This window comes from Fusarium vanettenii, assembly GCF_000151355.1.
Source record: "Fusarium vanettenii 77-13-4 chromosome 9 genomic scaffold NECHAsca_6_chr9_2_0, whole genome shotgun sequence".
Taxonomy (NCBI): Eukaryota; Fungi; Ascomycota; class Sordariomycetes; order Hypocreales; family Nectriaceae; genus Fusarium; species Fusarium vanettenii.
Window position 1 is genome coordinate 2,157,910 of NW_003315877.1, and position 18,170 is coordinate 2,176,079.

At 49.6% G+C, this 18,170-nt stretch overlaps 8 protein-coding genes across 8 annotated transcripts; 3 read left to right on the forward strand and 5 right to left on the reverse strand.

Annotated features, from left to right (window-relative positions):
- Window positions 1–120: 120 nt before the first annotated feature.
- NECHADRAFT_85200 (uncharacterized protein) lies at window positions 121–2,454 on the reverse strand (the record flags this gene model as incomplete). The annotated part of the gene is made up of 7 exons (XM_003050613.1): window positions 121–547; window positions 858–1,187; window positions 1,319–1,345; window positions 1,796–2,058; window positions 2,124–2,136; window positions 2,270–2,325; window positions 2,371–2,454. 7 exons carry the CDS (start codon window positions 2,452–2,454, stop codon window positions 121–123), a joined length of 1,200 nt encoding a protein of 399 aa, XP_003050659.1.
- Window positions 2,455–3,039: 585 nt separating this feature from the next.
- On the reverse strand, window positions 3,040–4,784 carry NECHADRAFT_85201 (uncharacterized protein; the record flags this gene model as incomplete). The annotated part of the gene is made up of 7 exons (XM_003050614.1): window positions 3,040–3,334; window positions 3,386–3,636; window positions 3,687–3,837; window positions 3,890–3,933; window positions 3,997–4,204; window positions 4,253–4,409; window positions 4,475–4,784. 7 exons carry the CDS (start codon window positions 4,782–4,784, stop codon window positions 3,040–3,042), a joined length of 1,416 nt encoding a protein of 471 aa, XP_003050660.1.
- A 659-nt stretch (window positions 4,785–5,443) lies between these two features.
- On the forward strand, window positions 5,444–7,774 carry NECHADRAFT_85202 (uncharacterized protein; the record flags this gene model as incomplete). Its single annotated transcript, XM_003050213.1, has 3 exons — window positions 5,444–7,262; window positions 7,399–7,457; window positions 7,745–7,774. The coding sequence occupies 3 exons, from the start codon at window positions 5,444–5,446 to the stop codon at window positions 7,772–7,774; spliced, it is 1,908 nt and encodes a 635-aa protein (XP_003050259.1).
- A 934-nt stretch (window positions 7,775–8,708) lies between these two features.
- Window positions 8,709–9,554, reverse strand: NECHADRAFT_85203 (uncharacterized protein; the record flags this gene model as incomplete). Its single annotated transcript, XM_003050615.1, has 1 exon — window positions 8,709–9,554. The coding sequence occupies one exon, from the start codon at window positions 9,552–9,554 to the stop codon at window positions 8,709–8,711; it is 846 nt and encodes a 281-aa protein (XP_003050661.1).
- An 805-nt stretch (window positions 9,555–10,359) lies between these two features.
- NECHADRAFT_48581 (uncharacterized protein) lies at window positions 10,360–11,427 on the reverse strand (the record flags this gene model as incomplete). Its single annotated transcript, XM_003050616.1, has 1 exon — window positions 10,360–11,427. The coding sequence occupies one exon, from the start codon at window positions 11,425–11,427 to the stop codon at window positions 10,360–10,362; it is 1,068 nt and encodes a 355-aa protein (XP_003050662.1).
- Window positions 11,428–12,259: 832 nt separating this feature from the next.
- On the forward strand, window positions 12,260–14,537 carry NECHADRAFT_85205 (uncharacterized protein; the record flags this gene model as incomplete). The annotated part of the gene is made up of 7 exons (XM_003050214.1): window positions 12,260–12,424; window positions 12,492–12,732; window positions 12,829–12,974; window positions 13,017–13,166; window positions 13,224–13,540; window positions 13,586–13,915; window positions 13,964–14,537. The coding sequence occupies 7 exons, from the start codon at window positions 12,260–12,262 to the stop codon at window positions 14,535–14,537; spliced, it is 1,923 nt and encodes a 640-aa protein (XP_003050260.1).
- A 503-nt stretch (window positions 14,538–15,040) lies between these two features.
- NECHADRAFT_96466 (uncharacterized protein) lies at window positions 15,041–15,805 on the forward strand (the record flags this gene model as incomplete). The annotated part of the gene is made up of 2 exons (XM_003050215.1): window positions 15,041–15,353; window positions 15,387–15,805. 2 exons carry the CDS (start codon window positions 15,041–15,043, stop codon window positions 15,803–15,805), a joined length of 732 nt encoding a protein of 243 aa, XP_003050261.1.
- Window positions 15,806–16,021: 216 nt separating this feature from the next.
- NECHADRAFT_85207 (uncharacterized protein) lies at window positions 16,022–17,919 on the reverse strand (the record flags this gene model as incomplete). Its single annotated transcript, XM_003050617.1, has 3 exons — window positions 16,022–16,085; window positions 16,139–17,745; window positions 17,839–17,919. 3 exons carry the CDS (start codon window positions 17,917–17,919, stop codon window positions 16,022–16,024), a joined length of 1,752 nt encoding a protein of 583 aa, XP_003050663.1.
- Window positions 17,920–18,170: the final 251 nt, after the last annotated feature.

Sequence of the window (18,170 nt, forward strand, 5' to 3'; positions counted from 1 at the left end):
ATTGTGACCATGTTCGATACCATCGTGAAGAGGACTTCGTTTAGGCAGCAAAATATCACTATTTTACAGAATTACAGCTATCACACAGCATAAGTAACCGATTTCGTAAGGTAGTCTTTCTCATATCCCCTGCATATTGCCTCCGGATGCATCATTCGCCTCATTCGTAGACCTTGGTGCCAGGGACGTTCTGTAGGCATCCCGTGGCATCATCCCAAGGGCAGCAAATGAGTCCGCTGGATCCAAATTGTCCGGTTCCCCTATCAAAAAAGACCACGTGTGAAATAAGTCATCAAAGAGTGGTTGGTCCCTTGGTGGGTGATTTGAGGTAGTAGCCGTATCGTGAGTCGGGTTTGGTAGGTTGGGGCCTGAGATCGGGTTCAATGGGTACTGAGTGGTGTCGTTCCATATGGACGGCAATATGTGAGGTTGAGGCATAGGCCATGCAGAGTGTTGGTCGTCGTCTAGGTTTTGAGTAGGCCTGGAAGCATCTGGCGCTGCCGATGATGCTTCACCCAAGACCTGATTGACCGCTTGTCGAAGGGTTCTGCCTCATGCGTTGGTCGATTTCACTCCGCAACTTGATGGCGAGACCAGGTTGCGGATCCCGTCTCGCCTCGATCTTCTCGAGAAATTCGGCTAGAACTATGAGGATGTTGCGTATTTGTAGGTGTGACCATGCCGAGAGCGAGCCTTGGGTCACGTTCCCTAGCAAGTGGCCAACATTGGCCAAGTGATGTAACTATCCGGTATGGTGAGAGGATGACTGGCCAGAACAGTAGAGAAACCTACCGAGACGGTATTCATAGCGTAGAAGAACTCGATGGGGATTGTACTGAGCTCATCCAGCAACTCACTCGCAGCCGCACAGCGTAAGTGGATATTGGGGTTTCCACTGCTGACCAGAACCATCTTGAGGGTCTGTGTGGTGATAGGATATTGGCGGCTTCTCGGGATCAGCTTTTGCACGTTTTAGAGAGAGCAAGTTTGCAACTTCAGACCCAGGCTCATCTCGCGTAAACTGCTGCTGTGTCTTGAACGTATCATCCAAATACTGCAGGAGACGGTACAGATCTGTGCAGAAGTTCCAACCGCGTAGGAACGAGACTCTATCAGGCCTCTGTAGGATACTCGTCTCGGTAATGTCGGCGTCGTCAATGACTTCGGCTGGGTACTTGACCGATGTTCTGGCCTCGCGAATTCATGAAATGAAGCCGAAACTGTTCGATATGTATTGGTCTTGCTGATAAGCGCCCCATAACTAAGTGAAGACATTAGCAGTGGTCTAAGAAGGCTTCTAAAAGGTTGTGAAACCTACGAGTCTGCGTCGCTCTTGTCTCTCGCGCTCCGAGATATTAGTAGGCTAATTTGATTCAATGTTGAAGCTAGAAATGCTCATCAGCGTGGTGTAGTCACTTAGATGTGTTATCGCTCGTTTGAGATCCCCATTCTGCAGGCAGCATGATCCCAGCATTGCCTTGACTTTCATCATCTGGTAACGGTCCTGTATTTCAATGTCCATCAGATCGCTCGGGATGGCTTCAATGGCGGCAGAATAACATGCGGTGAAAAGCGGGACGGCTTCAAGACGCAAGGGGTGAGGGCTCTCGGGAACAGGCATCCCATTGTGTAAGCGTCCAGATGCCAATGCACAAACTGCCATGGTTACTGCGAAAAGACCACGGTCGAGCCGATATAGACTTTGGTGTACCTGAGATTGAAACGTAGGCCAGTGGAAGTAGGGTCTTCTGCGACGTGTGAGCGGGGAATGGACTGGAACATGCCCGGCGCTTACAATGGATAGCAACTCTGATAGAAGACGTCGAGTAAGCTCTCGATATCTTGGTGCTTGACGGTAAAGTTGTAGAGCCATTCTGGCAGTGACGCGTCTGGCGGCTGGACTGGCAGCGCTGGAGGGCTTTCCTGGTCCTCTTGATCGGCATCAAACTGTACTGGTGTTGCCCCGGGGTCGCTGTCATCTGGAGCGTCGGGCTCCGGCGGGGGTTGCTGAGCAGCTGTCGTTGTATCGCTGTCTACTCGCGAGCGACGAGGAGGGGGCTGTACAAGAAGTCAACTGACTGTGTTCCAGAATAGGTAGCCCAACATCGACACGGGCTTCTTACTCCGCGTCGCTTGCTGGGGCGATTATAAGTACACGCGATGCCCTGCTCCTCGCATCGCGTGCATGGCACGCCCTCAATCCCTGGCGAACACTGCGGGGACGGTCAGCGGCTGTCGGCTCTGACGTTTCAATGGGACAAGAACACACCTTGCAAGCGTTCCGGTGACAGCGGTCACAGGCTCTCTGTAGAAATACAGATGGACCTGGTCAGTTTCCAAGTCATTAATCGCCATGAGTGAGCTACTCACCGAGTTCCTCTTGCGCTTGCCGAGGTCATTGCCGGCTGAGGATGTAGGCGGGGCCTGAGAATCGCCGTCACCGGGGGAGGCCATGCTTTCCAATTGAGGGCTTAATTTGATCCGAATTGATGAGTGAGTTAGGGCCCTTACTGAAGCGCCTACATTCAGGAGTGAGGAGAGACGCTGAGGGAGGTGGTGAGGCCCCTTGCAAATTGGTTAGTGTTGGTGCCGCTTCTTTCTCGTGACACCCCCCTCCCTCTCATTCGCCACTGCTTTCTTGGGCAGAAAAAGTCAAGACAAAGTGAGGGCTGAAGTGCCTATAAGGAAAGTTTATGAAGAGTCTAATCGCTTGTAATGCTACTGATAGCTTTGGTATCTATCAACCATTAATTATTTTCAGCTTTAATCTTTTATTTTCTATATTTTTTACCACTCTTACAAGACGCCTTACAAGACGCCTAGTAATCACGATATTGGACATGTCTTGCCTAGAAGAACCTCAGATCAGGGAGTCCAAGCGTGAGGTATATTATTATATTGCCTAGCGAGGTTAATACAGTTACTAGGTATATCTTGCCCGTAGATTGTACCTGGTTAGTAGAACATAGGGAAGAAAGGGTTATAGGATCTAGTGAAACAACCTTTTCTTTGTAAGCTCTCTTATGACTTGCAATATATTTATAAGTCTGGGCAAGCCATTTGATCTCGAATAAATGAATCAAACCCCTTCTCCTTGGTGAGGAAACGGGCAAGCTTGAATAAACCCAAGAAGCATTTCGGACAGTAAGATGTCTCAGGATTGTAATACAGGCTATAAAAATGAATCCGTGTGAATGGTGTCAAGTCCATCTCTTGGGTCTTGGTGATTCGATTGGAGAAACAGTCCAGAGACTCCAGGCCAGAACCATTCTCTAGAAAGTTGGCAATCGCGTCTCCGGTCTCTTGGAAAGCGGTCCAGCATCCAATAGTGGTGCTATGAGTGTTAGCTTCTTTTATATACACCCGTCTATATCTCGTCACGAACCATTTTACCAAAAGGCTTCCTGGTCCGTTGTTTAGCGCGGCACCGCACCTTGGGCAGTGGTCCGGGAAGTGGTTGTCAGCTCGTAGAGACATGACTATCTTGGAGCCGGGCGAGATGGAATTGGCCCACCCTCGTCGTGACCTCGGGAGTACCATGTTATGTATTCCATGAAGCAGATGATATTGACCAGAGTTGACAAAAGACTCGCCTGGGATATCTTCAAAGCGGGTTATGAGGAAGGCCTCGAAAATCTGGACAGGTTTAGTGTGTTGGTTCTCAAATATTTTGCGCTACAACGTACTCGCCATTCACAGACTAAGCTGAATTGAAGACTGAATGACCGACCCAGCATATCCTCAAAAATGATGTTGTCTGTAGGAAGCGAAAGAATGCTTCGTGGTACGGCTCGGTAGGCACGTCTCAAGACGGTCAAGGTCCCGTTCAGGAAAGGGCTGTATGATAGCTTGTTAGCACAATGTCTGCGTCCAAGAGCTAGTACGATACATTGCAATAAGCGCAATAAGCGACATAACCGTCTGGAGAAGACCCTGCAATGATTTTGCCTTCAGTGATCAGCCTCATTCTCACAACCGTCCTAATTTGCTACTTACTACCTCGTGAAACTGCGTAGTAGTAAGTTGAAAGTCGCCTTGAGCCATCGTGAGACTCTCAGACAGAGTGGTGACTGTCTCAGAAGTATTTGAAAGTTTGTTCTCGAGGCCAGCGACAGAGGATTGGAGGTCGGCGAGTCTTGCAGTCGATAACGACATACACTCACTGATTTGGCGACACTCTTGAGATTGGGAGGTTAAGAGACGTCTACTTCATGTTAATAAACAGTAAGATTCAGGTCAGTTGGTTACTCACACGTTTAGGAGATTCAGAGAGAGGTTGAGCTGGCCTTGGACAGACTCGAGCATTTGCTCAAGCTCTTTCAATGCCCCCCTGCGGAAATAGTATACTGCTTTCTTTCCCATATTCTGGAGCTTTGATGGGCATGCAGCTGAAGAACTTGGGGAATGAGCTGAACGAGCTGAGTTAGCAAGAGTCACTTTGCTGGTCTTTTTTACTCCAGGCAAGTCTACTTACTTCTCCCTGAGCATTCTTCCAAGAATTCCGCTAGTCTCACCATCCCATCCTTGGATTGGTCTAGCGAAGCTTTCACCACCCTGACGACATCTCCAGACAGCCGACTGCCCTGCAGATGAGGCACTTCTTTCAGAGTTGCATCGACAGCCGCTAGAAACATTTGAAGGGTATTGAGCTTAGTTTCGAGGTTTTTGACATCTTCACCATGGCCTTTGACAGCCGAGATGTATTCGGCTAGGCCTTTGCATAGGGTGAGCCCGAGGGACACCAGCCCAGCTGTGCCTGTTGCGATCGAGAAAGGATCTGACATTGTGAGCGCCGAGATGCCCCTGCATTCTTGGGCATTTGGGGTAGAGGCATAAAGAGTAGCGCCTGAGGGGATCTTGAGGATTGTTTCTTAGGCACGATAAGACATTCTTCGCTGTCAGTGAGGCGAGAATGGTTAGGCAGCATTGAGGCGAAGCCTGCATGTGGCTTGCCGAGTTTCACTGCGTTTGCCAAGATCAGGTTGTGGCATGCCTGCAAGTGGTTAAGATAGCCGAGAACACTACAGCATTAATAAGGAGAGGGGTTAAAATTCATTTAAATACCTAATTAAAGAAGATACTCTATGGAGATGAGACTTTGAGTAATACTTTCTTTATTCTCTTGTAAGTTTACCCTATTTTTATTGCTACACTTAGACGACGATAAGTTAATATCTCATATACTGGTGTACTTTGACCCGGGTGACCGAACTCCTGCGGGTAAAGTGCTGCTAAAGTACTGCTAAAGTGCTGACCTGTGAGCTCCTGGAAGCAGTATTTAATTGGCTCTGTTAGACCTGTGGCATTGCAAAACTCATCTCCAAGGCAGACTTGCGGGGAAAAAAACGCCTCTCCTTCTTCTTGTTGAAACGCACAGCTGTGCGTCTCTACCCCCTCAGCTCATACCAACGCTTTCTTGTCGACAAACACCCGCATATCAAGAATGGCTCAAGATAGGCCCGCATCGCGAGAAAAAGGGGAATGTTTAGCTTGCGGGCTGGGTGCCGACTACGACGTAGAGGGCCCTCTCAGTGTGCTCAAAGCCTCTGGAGAGAGTGGCTGTGCGCGCTGCAAACTGTTGACGCTATCCGCGGAACTCTTCTCAAAGCATTGGACTCTAGACGCTCAAGGTGACCCAACTATGATCTTAAACCCAGGCTATTCCAGCGGTGGGGTTCTGCAGCATCTTCCGGTAAATCCAAGAAGTCAAGAGTGTATCGAGTTCATCACATCTCATCTCGATACTTGTGATAGCCACGACATCTGCAACGCCTCGAGATTTAACCGATCCACAGGCGGTCAAAGAGAGGGGAATCAGAAACCCAGCCGATTGCTGGAGATCGTCAACATGGATGGCAGCTTAGGCCTTATCCTCAGAGACACAACAAACAGCGAGCAAAGATACACCGCACTGAGCCATTGCTGGGGCTCGCGACAGGAGGCACAAAAGATTCCAGTTTTGAACGAGACCAACCTCAAGGAACGATTATCAAGCGTCTTGAGTCTCTCCAAACTCACCAAAACATTTCAAGACGCAGTCGATCTGACCAATAAGCTGGGCCTCAAGTACATTTGGATTGACTCACTGTGTATAATTCAAGGAGATAAAGGAGATTGGGACAGGGAATGTACCAAGATGGCGTATGTGTACGGGGAAGCCTATCTTGTCATAGGTGCGGCGTATGCAAAAGACGGCAATGGAGGACTCTACGCCCCTCGACAAACAGGGTATCGCGTCGAATTCAAGACACCGGAAGGGAACTCTATCAGAGCCCTCGTTCAAGATCTTTCCAAAACGCGAGTGGAGCATGAGGTTTGGAAAAATGCCGAGCATTTCTGGGAATCCGATGACATCCCACTCCTCTCTCGAGCCTGGGTCTTTCAAGAGAGAATGCTGGCCAAGCGCACCATCTACTTTACGGCACACGAGCTTGTTTGGGAATGTGGAACATGCATTGAATGCGAGTGCGGACAGTTGCAAGATCAAAGGATTCGTTACGCCAAGTTGGAAGCAGGAGAAAGCGTCAAGACGAAATACCGACACTGTATCAACCGGGGCAGCGAAAGCGACAGAATCACGCTGTGGTGTTATATTGTTGCTCAATACAGCGCAAGAGACATTACATATCACACTGACAGGTTGCCTGCATTGTCTTCCATCGCAAAGGAGATTGGCAGCGGCGAAGGAGTGCTGCTGGGGCAATATGTCTGCGGGATGTGGGAGAAGACACTGCCGCTTCACTTGCTATGGTATTCTGATTACAGAGACACCTCTGGGTATCCCCGTATAGGAATCTGCAACCCGACGCACACGCGGTCAAGCGACACACGCCTACCGTCGTGGTCATGGCTCTCGATAGAGGGTAGGGTCATTATCCTAGGGGATGTGGAAAGACTTGGGTTGAGAATCACGGACATAGAATACAGGCTGGCTGGTGATGATCCGTACGGGGAATGCGAATACGCAGCAATCACGATTATTGGGGCGGTGGTGCCAGTTGAGCTATCCAGACACCAGTCGGATGGTGACTCATGGCTTTACGTCCGGGCACACAGTTCCGATGGTGGACAACGGCTTTTTGCAGACACACAGCCTTTAGAATACTCCGATGAGGAGCTGGCAGAGTTTTGGCTCGTAGCTCTGAAAGTTGGTCTTGCTGAGAGAAGGAGTGGCTCGCGTGGCACTCGCAGTTTGATTTTGCGACGAGAGCCAGGAAAAGCTAACAAGTATCGACGAATTGGAGTGTGTTCCATCTTTCCTAGTATGTTTGATGACGTTGAGGAAGAAAGTCTTGTACTTGTTTAGTGCATGAGACTACTGGAGTGTCCCAGCCACACTGTCCCTGCTACAATACATGATGTTGAATTGACTGGCGCTAAGTACTTTATGTAGCTCAGATCTTCTTCATGAATTGTCGATTGACCTTTCTCCGCGGTTTTGCAATTTTTCAACAACTGTGAGTTAGGAGAGGTTGGCCGTTCGGGTAGTCACGTGAGAAGTTACATTATCATGAGTTGGAACAAGATAGCGGGCGTGTCTCGTATATAGAGTGGACTGTTCTTTAATCTATCAAAGCAGGGTTTACTACCAATGAACGCTAATCAGTAGGTAGCTTTTCCATGTGGGCTTAGTCTCTGCCCCTTTAGTGATAATCTTGGTCAATTTGAACCTATGTTTCAAGGCCACTGTGTTAACATCGGGCCATGATGTTACGATGTGTTGAAAATCTGTTTTTTATTATAGCTGCAGCCCGGCCCTCGATGGGTTAACTGAGCCCGAAGATCGAACCTATGTTTCAACGTCCGAAGTACTGGTCATAATAAACCCAGTCATAGCACGGGAGAAGGATGTAAGGCGTACTTGCTAGTTCAGCACAAAGTTGTGTTTTTATTTATCTAGATCATCTCTGTCAAGTCCCCATCGTCTGGAAGACGATAGTAACTAAAAAGATTTCCGTCCGTCCTCCAAATATGGACTCGACAGTAGCATGCCATCTAGGTAGACAGAGTGCACCAACACTCTACTTTGAACTCTTGGGAACGTCACGCTTCTCCAACTTTCTGCCGCCCATAACGCTGTAATCGACAACGTATGGCGTTCCAACCTTGACCACTTCGACGGTGGCGATTTCAACGTTCTTGAGGTACTCCTCAACGTCAAAGTCAGCGGGAATGATACTCGGACCGGAACGGGGCGGCTGAGTGTTGTCCATGTTGATGATGTTGGTGTTGATGTTTGTGATTGTGAAATGTGTAATATTGTTTTAAGTCAAATTGTGAGATATTGGATTGCAAAATTTAACGGAGGTGATAGATGGAGGAGGATTTATATACCTATTGGATCTCTATTTCTTTGTGATCCGTGTAAGTTTCCTCTTTGTCTCAGTGACGTCGCATTCGCCATTATGATCTGATTCCCTGAAGAGTCTGGTTGTCTCATCCTCACTGGTCCTTCTTTGGCTTCGGTGTGAAGTTCAAACAAAGCGTGAGCCTATGTTCACTGTCCGCGAACAACCATTTGTTCACTGTTGGTTTATCCTTGGCAAGTATTATTCATGACACAAAGAACTCGCCTTCATTCAGCATCACGTCCCGTGGCAGCAAAGACAAAGGAGCTTTCTAGAATACTTGTTTACTATTATTGACATTCCTTGCTTTCCAAATACTTAGCAACCCATAGTCTTACTACCTCGAGTCAAAGAAACCGGCTAAGTAGCCTCTGATGCCCCAGCCGGACCATTAAATCGGGTCGAAGCAACAAAGCCACCATCAATCATAAAGTCCGCCCCATTGACAAAGGAAGCCTCCGGGCCAGACACAAAGGCGACAATGCTCGCAATCTCATCCGCAGACCCAGCCCTCGGGATAGGTGTCGCCTTTACCATCTGCCGAACATTCTCTCCAGATTCAGATTCCAACTCTGAGCGGATCATCGCTGTTGTGATGACACCCGGGCTGATGCTGTTGATCCTGATCCCCTTTGTTCCGGCCTTTTTGACAGCGGCTTGGACTCGAACAATATTTCCCCTCTTTGAGATTCCGTACGCGACGCCTGGATTTCCATCAAAGTCAATGTTGGCGTGCTGCAGAAGCTTATCTTTCGGGGCTGTGGCGAGATGCTGTTCCAACTCTGGTGTGATCACGCCTCCGTACAACGCGCTAGCAATGCTTGCGACAGTTGTCAGTGAGGAGCCAGCAGGCATAGTGTCGAGGAAAGCGTCGATGACATTGGCAGTTCCAAGCAGATCGACCTCGAAGATCTGTCGAGCAGTTCCCATGGAGGGAGAGATACCGGCTGTGTTGACGACAGTGTTGAGAGTGCTGGTTGAGGTCGCATGTTTGGCCAGCTTTGTAACTGACTCGAAGCTAGACACATCGACTATTTGAGTTTCAACATCGTGACCAGTATCTCGTAGACTGTTTGCAGCAGACTCCAATGTGTCTTTGGAGTAGTCGGCGAGAAAGACACGACGTCCTGCACCTAGGCGACGAGCGATGGCAAGGCCCATGCCCCCAGCGCCGATAACGAGCAATCCATTTCGAGAAAAGGGCATCTTGAGTTTTCGATTTCACAGCTTCCTTGTATCGACGATCAACTCCACTTGAAGGATTCCACTCTGGGGCCCCAGAGACCATTCAGGCATTATATCACCTTCTAAACCCATGCATGTGGCGGAGAAGCCAACCATCAGATCATGGCTTTTGTTGTCTCGCCGCGGAATGCGCGGGGATATCGAGTTTCTATTGGTTTTCGCATTCGGTCTCGGGAGGCTTTTAAAGCCCGGCCATGACACCACTAACTCGAACCGAAGCGCTAAGTCTGCCTCTCGTTCCACAAAGGGTGCTTGTCAGTTCGCCAAGGAACGCCTCTTCGGGTGGAGGTTCGTGATGCCTTCCTTCAAGGCGGGGTAAGAGGAAACTGCTGGCAAGCCAAGATATGATTTAGCCCTGGGGATGTTTCGACCCATAGGGTTCCTAAATTGTGTGGGATGAACAACAAAGCTGATCATCTTGATAGGGACTCAGCGGCAAGTGTGATTGTAAATCGTACTCTGAGAACCAGCATGTCTGCTAGAGAGGCTACGAGACATACCTGTACAAACCTCTTGGTGAGTTATTGAGTTCTATCTGATACTTAAAGAGAGCAAATTGGACATTGGAAGCTCTTTGGCTTATTCAAGACAACTTGGCTTCTGCTTGCGGACTTTGCGTCTGGCAATGAGAAAACTAGTCTCTTGTTTGAGAATCATAGCTCAAATGAGGAAGTCAAGACGAACCCGCTACAAATAAACAGCTTTTAGGCTTCTCTTCATCAAGTGCCATTGGGAGTCTATATCTATTACTTCTAATCTATCCAGACTATTCGTCCCATGGTCGAATAACGACCTTTTCGCCAGAAACACCCCGCTTGTTCTTTGCAAGCGCCTCCTCAATATTATCCAGTCCACCAGGAACAACCGTCACACGGTTCGGAGTAAACAGGCCCTTTGAAATCCATCCCTCTTCTCCACCAAGGTGCTCAGCAAGAGGCTCACTCAGATATCTCAAGTGCGGAGCGCTGCCAAAGCCCACGACACCTTGCACGACAACCTTGGGCTCCTTCGTCTCGCCTAGTTCCTTTGCTTCGCTGTCTGCCTGGCTAACAGTGGCGACCCTGCTGCCCTCGACCTTGAGGGACTGGATAATCTTGACTCCTAGCTTTTGCGTAACTCGGGCGCCGATTGTATCAAAGACGAATTCTAGTGGATAGTCTCCGATGGTGCTGACATAGTCTTCCAGGGAGGTGTTTGTGCGGTCCAGAACTGCGTGGGCGCCCAGAGTTTTAAGGTATTCGTGGTGTGCGGAACTGGCGTTTGTAACGATACGCTCAAAGCCTGATAGACGGGCAAGTTGAACGGCATATTGTCCAACTGAAGAGCTGCCGCCGAGAATGACAATAGCCTTGCCCTTGCCGACAGAATCACCACCCTCATCCCACGGCGCTGGCAGTCCTCGGCCAGTTTTATCGTAAAAAGCGGTAACAGCAGCGATAGTGGTCAACTGAATACCAGCAGCCTGCTCATCCGAAATATTGCTTGGGGTCTTGGCCAACAAAGCCTCTGGCATCTTGCAATATTGCTGAAACGTGGTCGACTCAATGTTGCCAATGATTCCCTGGAAAAACACGCGATCGCCGACCGACACGCGGGATGTATCTGGGCCAAGGGCGACAACCTCGCCAGCGGCATCGGAGCCTAGAACGGTGGGCCATTCTTGGATAAAGACTCCATAGTCGCGGATCTTCCAATCGACGGGGTTAATTGCGGTCGCTGTGATCTTGATGGCGACCTCGCCCGACTTGAGCGGTGACAGGGATCGTTCTGATGTGATGTGATTTTCTCCCTTGCCAGCCACGGTGGCAGCCTTGAAAGTGGTCGGTAGAGACATGGTGACAGTGTAGGCCTATATTTTTTCAAGTTTAACTTACCCGCCAGAGTTCACTCGGGGCCAACACTTCTCTTATACGAGCCACTTGCCTCGGCATGGCTAGATATCGATATCGGCCCGTCGCCGCATTCGTTGACAAATCCACAGAGACCCGCTTGTGGGATGATGCAAGCCGGACCATCTAACCTTGATCAGTTTAGCGTGACCCGATGATCCAGGCACGGGATAGCAGATTTAGTTCTCCGTCATTCCATCCAAGTCAGGACGTGACCTAGGTGAATTTTCACCGACTGATATGATCAAGTTGGCGGTCTATCACGTTGTGGGCAGATTCTCTGAATAAGCACGCCGAAGGTGCTGGCAATCTTGACATGCAACCGCAGATTTACTTGTTGGTGATCCCCATGTGGTGGAATGATAGGTACAGGGTATTGACGCTCCTTTGGCGGTTATGACGCAATAGTATATCTATTCTGGAAGATACCTATGTACACTATCGAACGGCTTCATGACCGCTCTAATAGACAAATACCAAAAAAATGAATTAAACGGTAAAGGAATGAATTCGGGTACATGCAAAATAATTCGTCTTCCATGTCTTGGAATCAATCACTGTGGATATGTTAGCGGCAAGGTACTTCCTGCGCATGCAAGACAGCCAAGCTACTCCAACCACATCTGTGGCTACTGCATAGAAGCATATTTAAGTCAATTCACATCTATCCAATGAAACCACAGAATTCTTGTCGGACAAGACTCCGTCAATCGCCGCCATCTCTCAGCCTCAATTCTCCGCACTCTCCCTTGACATCAACTCTTGTTTCGAATCGGTATGCAGACATCGCAACCTGTGCCTTCGCTACGCCCTTTGCGGCCTTGGCCAGATGGAGATGGAGGAGAAGGTAATCCTGGTGGGAGGAAGCCTAATTCAAGGCTGCCCAAGAAACGCGTCGTGGTCGCGGAAGCGTGCAAGCTGTGTCGAAAGGTGAAAGTCAGGGTATGATCTCTCTACGTCAAGTGTTCAGGTCAATGTTGGTTCCTAACATATGATGCCTGTTCCATAGTGCAGCGGAACTCGTCCTCAGTGTCACCGATGCGAACATGTCAACGCCGAGTGCGAGTACAATACAACAAACGTCGGAGAAACGCGAACCGAGGCGAATAAACGCAGACTCAACGAACTAAGCCTCCACGAGGAGCTCGTTCAAATTCTACGCACAAGAGACGAAAACACCCTCAGCTCTGTCCTGCAGCGTCTTAGAACTGGGCAGGATGTCGGCGCTCTAGTGAGACTCGTACACGACGGTGATTTGCTGCTCCAATGCGCGCTAAACCCCCAAGAGTACATTAGATACACGTTCCCATTTGTGCGAGGTATGCCAAGGCATCTCTATATACCAGGGAATCCGTATATCGACTCGCTTCTACACCGTCGGACCATCGCCCACACGTCGAGTCCACAACCGAGTGATTCTTCTCTTGGCCGTTTGAGAGTTTATGACACTCCATACCATGCCGCAACTCTGGTGGAGCCTCGCCTCGATCATGTAAAAGCCTCCCGGTGGACAAATGTGACTTCCTCTGACTAGATTGTCCAAAGTTTGCTCAAGACATACTTCAAGTGGGAGTTTCCCTACAGCTGCTTCTTCCACCTTGACAGTTTCCTTGACGACTTGGTGTCAGGCCGGGAGAGATACTGCTCTTCTCTCCTGGTCAATGCAGTTCTTGCAACTGCATGTGTAAGCATCGCACATCTGAGCTAGTGAGGTCCTGTAAACTTATACTTTTGCTCATAGCATGGTCAACACGGACTACTTGACCGCTCCTCCTTTTGGAAGCCGCAGACTCTTGGCTACCAGTTCATGACTGAAGCTAAACGGCTTTGGGAACTCGAGAGAGACTCGAGAAAACGCATCACGACGCTCCAAGCTGGTGGTGTGATATGTGTCGCATGCAACATGGACGGCATAGACAAAGTCGGGGCATCCTACTTGGCTCAGTCGATTGCCATGGGCGTTGATATGGGACTCTTTTCCGGTACATTTGAATCACGGAGTTTGAGGCAGCGGACGGTGTATGCCATGACGGCCTGGAGTCTGTTCTCATGGCAGGCGTAAGTGTCTCTTCTTGGCCGTGACGCGGCTAACTCTTGAAACAGTGTGCAGCGGTTTCATTTCTACCTTGAGCCGTTAATCCCAAACCCCCCGGTTTTTCAGTTACCGGTCGATCTAGGAGAGATATTCGTCTTGTATCCTCAAGCACAGTCGCCGGTACCCATTCAGCACAGCTCAGTCTTTCGGGCAATGGCTGAATTTCGCACCATCATGAACGAGATCGGAAACCGTACTTTTGGCCCCGGAAAGGCTCAAGGTCCCGTGAGCCTCGCTGAAGCTCTGAACTATCGTGCTAGGCTTTTGGGATGGATGCAATACCTACCGGCTGCTCTGTCGCCTGGTCAGATTGTCCTTCCAACGCAGCTAAAGCTTCAGTATGTCTTTTGGATCAGCTAAGCGTTCTCAACTAATCACCTCTATAGCATGCATCTCTATAATCTCATGATAAACTTGTTTGAGCCTTTGGTGGGCACTGTGCCCTTTGTTGAAAACATGCCGTCTCCAGAAGATATCGTTACTTCATCAAGGACATGCATGGATTCCATCATTCGTCTTTACTACGTAAGACACGGCTTTGAGCACTGGGACACCATGATGGTCATATATCTTCTCTTCCTGGGCTTCACTGCCCTAAAGACGTTGGCCGTTACCGACCGCGAGGACCACGACGCTGTCCTTTCCACTGTGGTGCTGTGCGCCAAAGGTCTCCGTGACCAGAGTCGATGTTATTACATCGCCGAGGCCATCTTCATGGTGTTGCGGGATAGCATGGACCCTAGCTCTGCGCACCTTTTGAAGGACTTTGCCCATATCGAGCATGAGGAGGAGAGGAAGCAGCTTGTGGCGACTCAGGTTCAATCCGTCTTTCCCATCAACATCATCAGCATTGCCGATGATCCAGAGAAGCAGAGGCTAAGCAAACTGGTGGAGGCGTATACGGGGCTTGGTTTGGATAGTGGCGCCGAGTCTGCGTCTGAGGGATCGTTTAACGGGTAACGTGGATGTTGGGATATCGACTGTTCTTGATTATTTCAATAAATGCCTGTTGTGGGGTAGTATCTTGACAAGATTCCCTAAGAATGGTGACATGTCTCAGTCCCACCCTAGTGTAAGCGGCTCTCTTCCTATAAGTAACTACGTCACCAGACAGCCAAGGAGGAGTAAGACGGAACCCGAGGATGCCGACTTTTGGCCAAATGAGGTTGTGGCTCGTTCCTTGTCTGCCAAGAATCCGCGGAGCCCGTAGAATGACTCCACACATAACGAAGATGTAAGCCCCTGATCAATCAAAAGATGCGAGACGGATGAACTGCTTGCCGTGATTTTTCCATAATCGTTCGCATTCGTTCGCATTCGGGAGGTTCAACGCGTGTTCCCTGAGACTCGGTATGGGCACTGACGATCAGGAGAAATATATAACAAAAGGTATCTCGAGATAATAGGAGATAATAAACAAGACAGGCCTTGGAATTCAACCGTCCATCTCACGATTCTTCGCAATGAGCTCTCTTAAACTCATCAGGGTCAATTCCGTCCAGGAAATTGATCAACTCATTGATCTCGCATGTGAGATATGGATCGACGATCCCATCTTTTCATGCGTCGTCCCTGGCCGTCGAGAGCGACCTGACCAATATCGACAAGTTTGGCAACTTCTTCTTCACAGCGAATATTCATCACCTGGCGCTGTTGTCATGGTTGCTTGTGATGGCTCGAGTAGCGATATTGCTGATGCTGTTGGGTTTGCTGTTTGGCATCGTCACGGTTCAAGCGAGACTGCACGAAGTTGGCAAGGTGATACTCTGAACAAGAGTAAGTTCTTATGCACTTCTTAAATCAGGAAAGAAAACAGCCGACTGAAGATTGTGGCTTCAGAACTCATCAGGCTTGGACTATTATTGCAGTGGATTTACAGCTTTGCTCTTGGCCAATCACCTGAAGGTGTCTCGGCCAGCCACGCCAAAGAAATCATGGCCGAGACCCGTAACGCGGAGCGATTCTACCCTGATGAGAGATGGCGCCTTGCCTTTATCAGCGTGTCCCCAAATCATCAGAGAAGGGGCATTGGTCGAAAGCTGGTTCAATGGGGTCTCGACCGCAGCGAGGAGGAGGGTGTTGCCGCGGTGCTTGAGGCCAGTCCTGCGGGCAAGGGCTTGTATGAAAAGATGGGCTTTGTAGAGGTTGGAAAGATGCCGTTTGATGGAGGAAAAGTGGAGGAGCCTGTCATGATTCGGGAGACGCGCGAGTCCAAGAAGGTGGTATAGTCCAGGAGACCAGGAGTAAACCGAGATATGTACAAGTGGTAATATCTAGGATTAGGTGGGCTATATGACAAGTCCTGGGGGTCTAGAGCTTTTGTTATAGATGCTGAGGACAACGAATAAGTCAGCTTCAAGATCAGACTATGATTCAAGTCTAAGCGACTGGCAATGGAATCAATTCTATATCGAATTCTTCCTAATAAACTTGAGCACTCCTTCTCATGGCTGTCTGCGGCCCATCAGAGACATCCGCTTATATACACCCTTTAGATGTTTGTCCAGCCTGTTGGAGTATTAGCAAAGTGGAAAATGATGAGCAGGAAGAGAGCTACTTACTGCTTGACAACGTGCTCTTGGAACAAGAGAAAGTGATGAGGCCGGAAATCGCGATTATTTATTAGGTCTCGGTCATACTTAAAACAGTACCAGACAGCCTCGCGGTACGGGCGACCGGCTCGTGCCGCTACATCGTCGAGAAGATCCTTCTCCGGACCCCAGTTGCCCCCGGTGCAGAACAGAGGCTCTCCGTTCTCCCCCATCTTGACTTTGATGGGTTGTGTCAGGGCAAATTCAGCCAGGGAAATACCAAGTAACAGCGCCTTGCGAGCTCTGATGGTCCCCGTATGCCCGAACTGGTCCTTGTCACAACGCATCCTGCGTTGAAAGGTGACAGCCATTTGTGTTGAGCCATTAGATAGTGTCGCCGTAACAAATCGCAACCCGCAGGTGCAGACGCCGTCAGTCCATGGAGTGCCCCAGAGAAGCATGGTCCAGTTGACGATTCCAATAGCTGCCTCGGATAGTGCAACTCTCAGCTCATCGTCGCGGCGACGTGGCTCAGCAAAACGACTGCTAAGGTATGGATCTCTCCTCAGAGGGTCTCTCGGGCTTCTTCTGCGGCGGAGGTCTTCAAGAAACCACAAGCAAGCTGCCCTCCGGCCAGTAGAATAGAAGGACGCAAGACCCAAGTCCCTTCTTGATCCGGGGCATCTTTGGATGTCAAAAGTGGTCCAGAGCCCAGCGTCGTCATCTAGTGACATATCTTCACCGGGAACCGCAAGAACCAAAGACCAGCCCATGTCAGCATGCTCAGTGGACAGGCTGTACAAGTATTTGAGGGTTATTTCCTGTTCATCCATCCAATCTCTTCGGGCGAGGAGGCGATGCAGCGTCGTGTCTTTGAGCGTCTCACCTTGGGGGAGAGAAAGTTGAATAGCGTGAAATCTCTCTTGGGAGAAGGACTCGAGATCTTTGACCTTGTCCTGAAGCCTCTTGATTCTCTCCTCCAGCTCTGCACCCCGAAAGAGGGCAAAGGTGAATCGCTTTCGAAGACTGGCATGGGTCTCTACCATCTGAGTCGCTTCATTCGTCTTCAGGCGATTTCTCGTTTCGCTCCACTTGATATCCATTTCAACTTCCAAAGCCCAGTCTACCTTGCGCTCCAAGAGTTTTCCAATGGCAATCAACTCGGCTTCGATTAGTCGAATCTTGGTCCTCATACTCTCGTAGCCCTGTGTCCCCCAGAAGTACTCATAGTCTTGGAGTGTGTAGGTCTGGCTACACCAAAGTTCTCTCCATATTTCGAGCTTCATGTGAACGGAATCCATTTGTGTTCGGTACCACTCCTTCCGCAGATCGGTGCCGTTGAAGTCGCGACGAAATTGGTCAAGCTTTGGGAGTGTTGCCACGGCGAAGCTGAGCAGCCCGGCAGCCGCGCTGACAATAGACAAAATTTCTGCCATTGAAGCGATCGGTATCTCTGTAGAACGGGGGTCAAGTGGGTTTGAAGGTTGGATGCTCCAGTTAGGGATGTACGACTGCTGGGAAAGCACTTGAGTTCTCTCGGCATCAGCATAAAAAATGAAGGTAGCCGACACGAGGCCCAAGAAATTCAGCCGCAGCGGCGGCATACAGGTATCAGGCCACACGGTTTCCGCAAGGTACTGTACACAAAACTGGCAGCCTGCTATCATGCAGCCCTCTTTCACTAACAGACAATACCATCTTGATCTCGATTGACACCACCCAGAGCTCACTAATCGGTTTCCCACGAGGTTCCTGAACCGGATAATCTCTACTGGACGCTCCCAAACGAGATCAATGACGATGTGGAGCATTGCTGCCGGCCATGCCACTTTCAACACTTCAAGCTCACTATTAAGGCTTCAGCAGCACCCTACTGTATTGTTGTTAACTGCTCTGTTAGTGAAACTTGTAGGCATGTTCAAGCCCATGTACCTGTCAGATGCTACCCCGCACGATTTTTAGGGCATCAACACGCGGCATGTCCCAGAGCCTGATCTCTACGTTGCGACTGAACATGGAGGAGCAAGTGTCCGTCATCCTGCCCTTGCCCTTCATCTTGGTC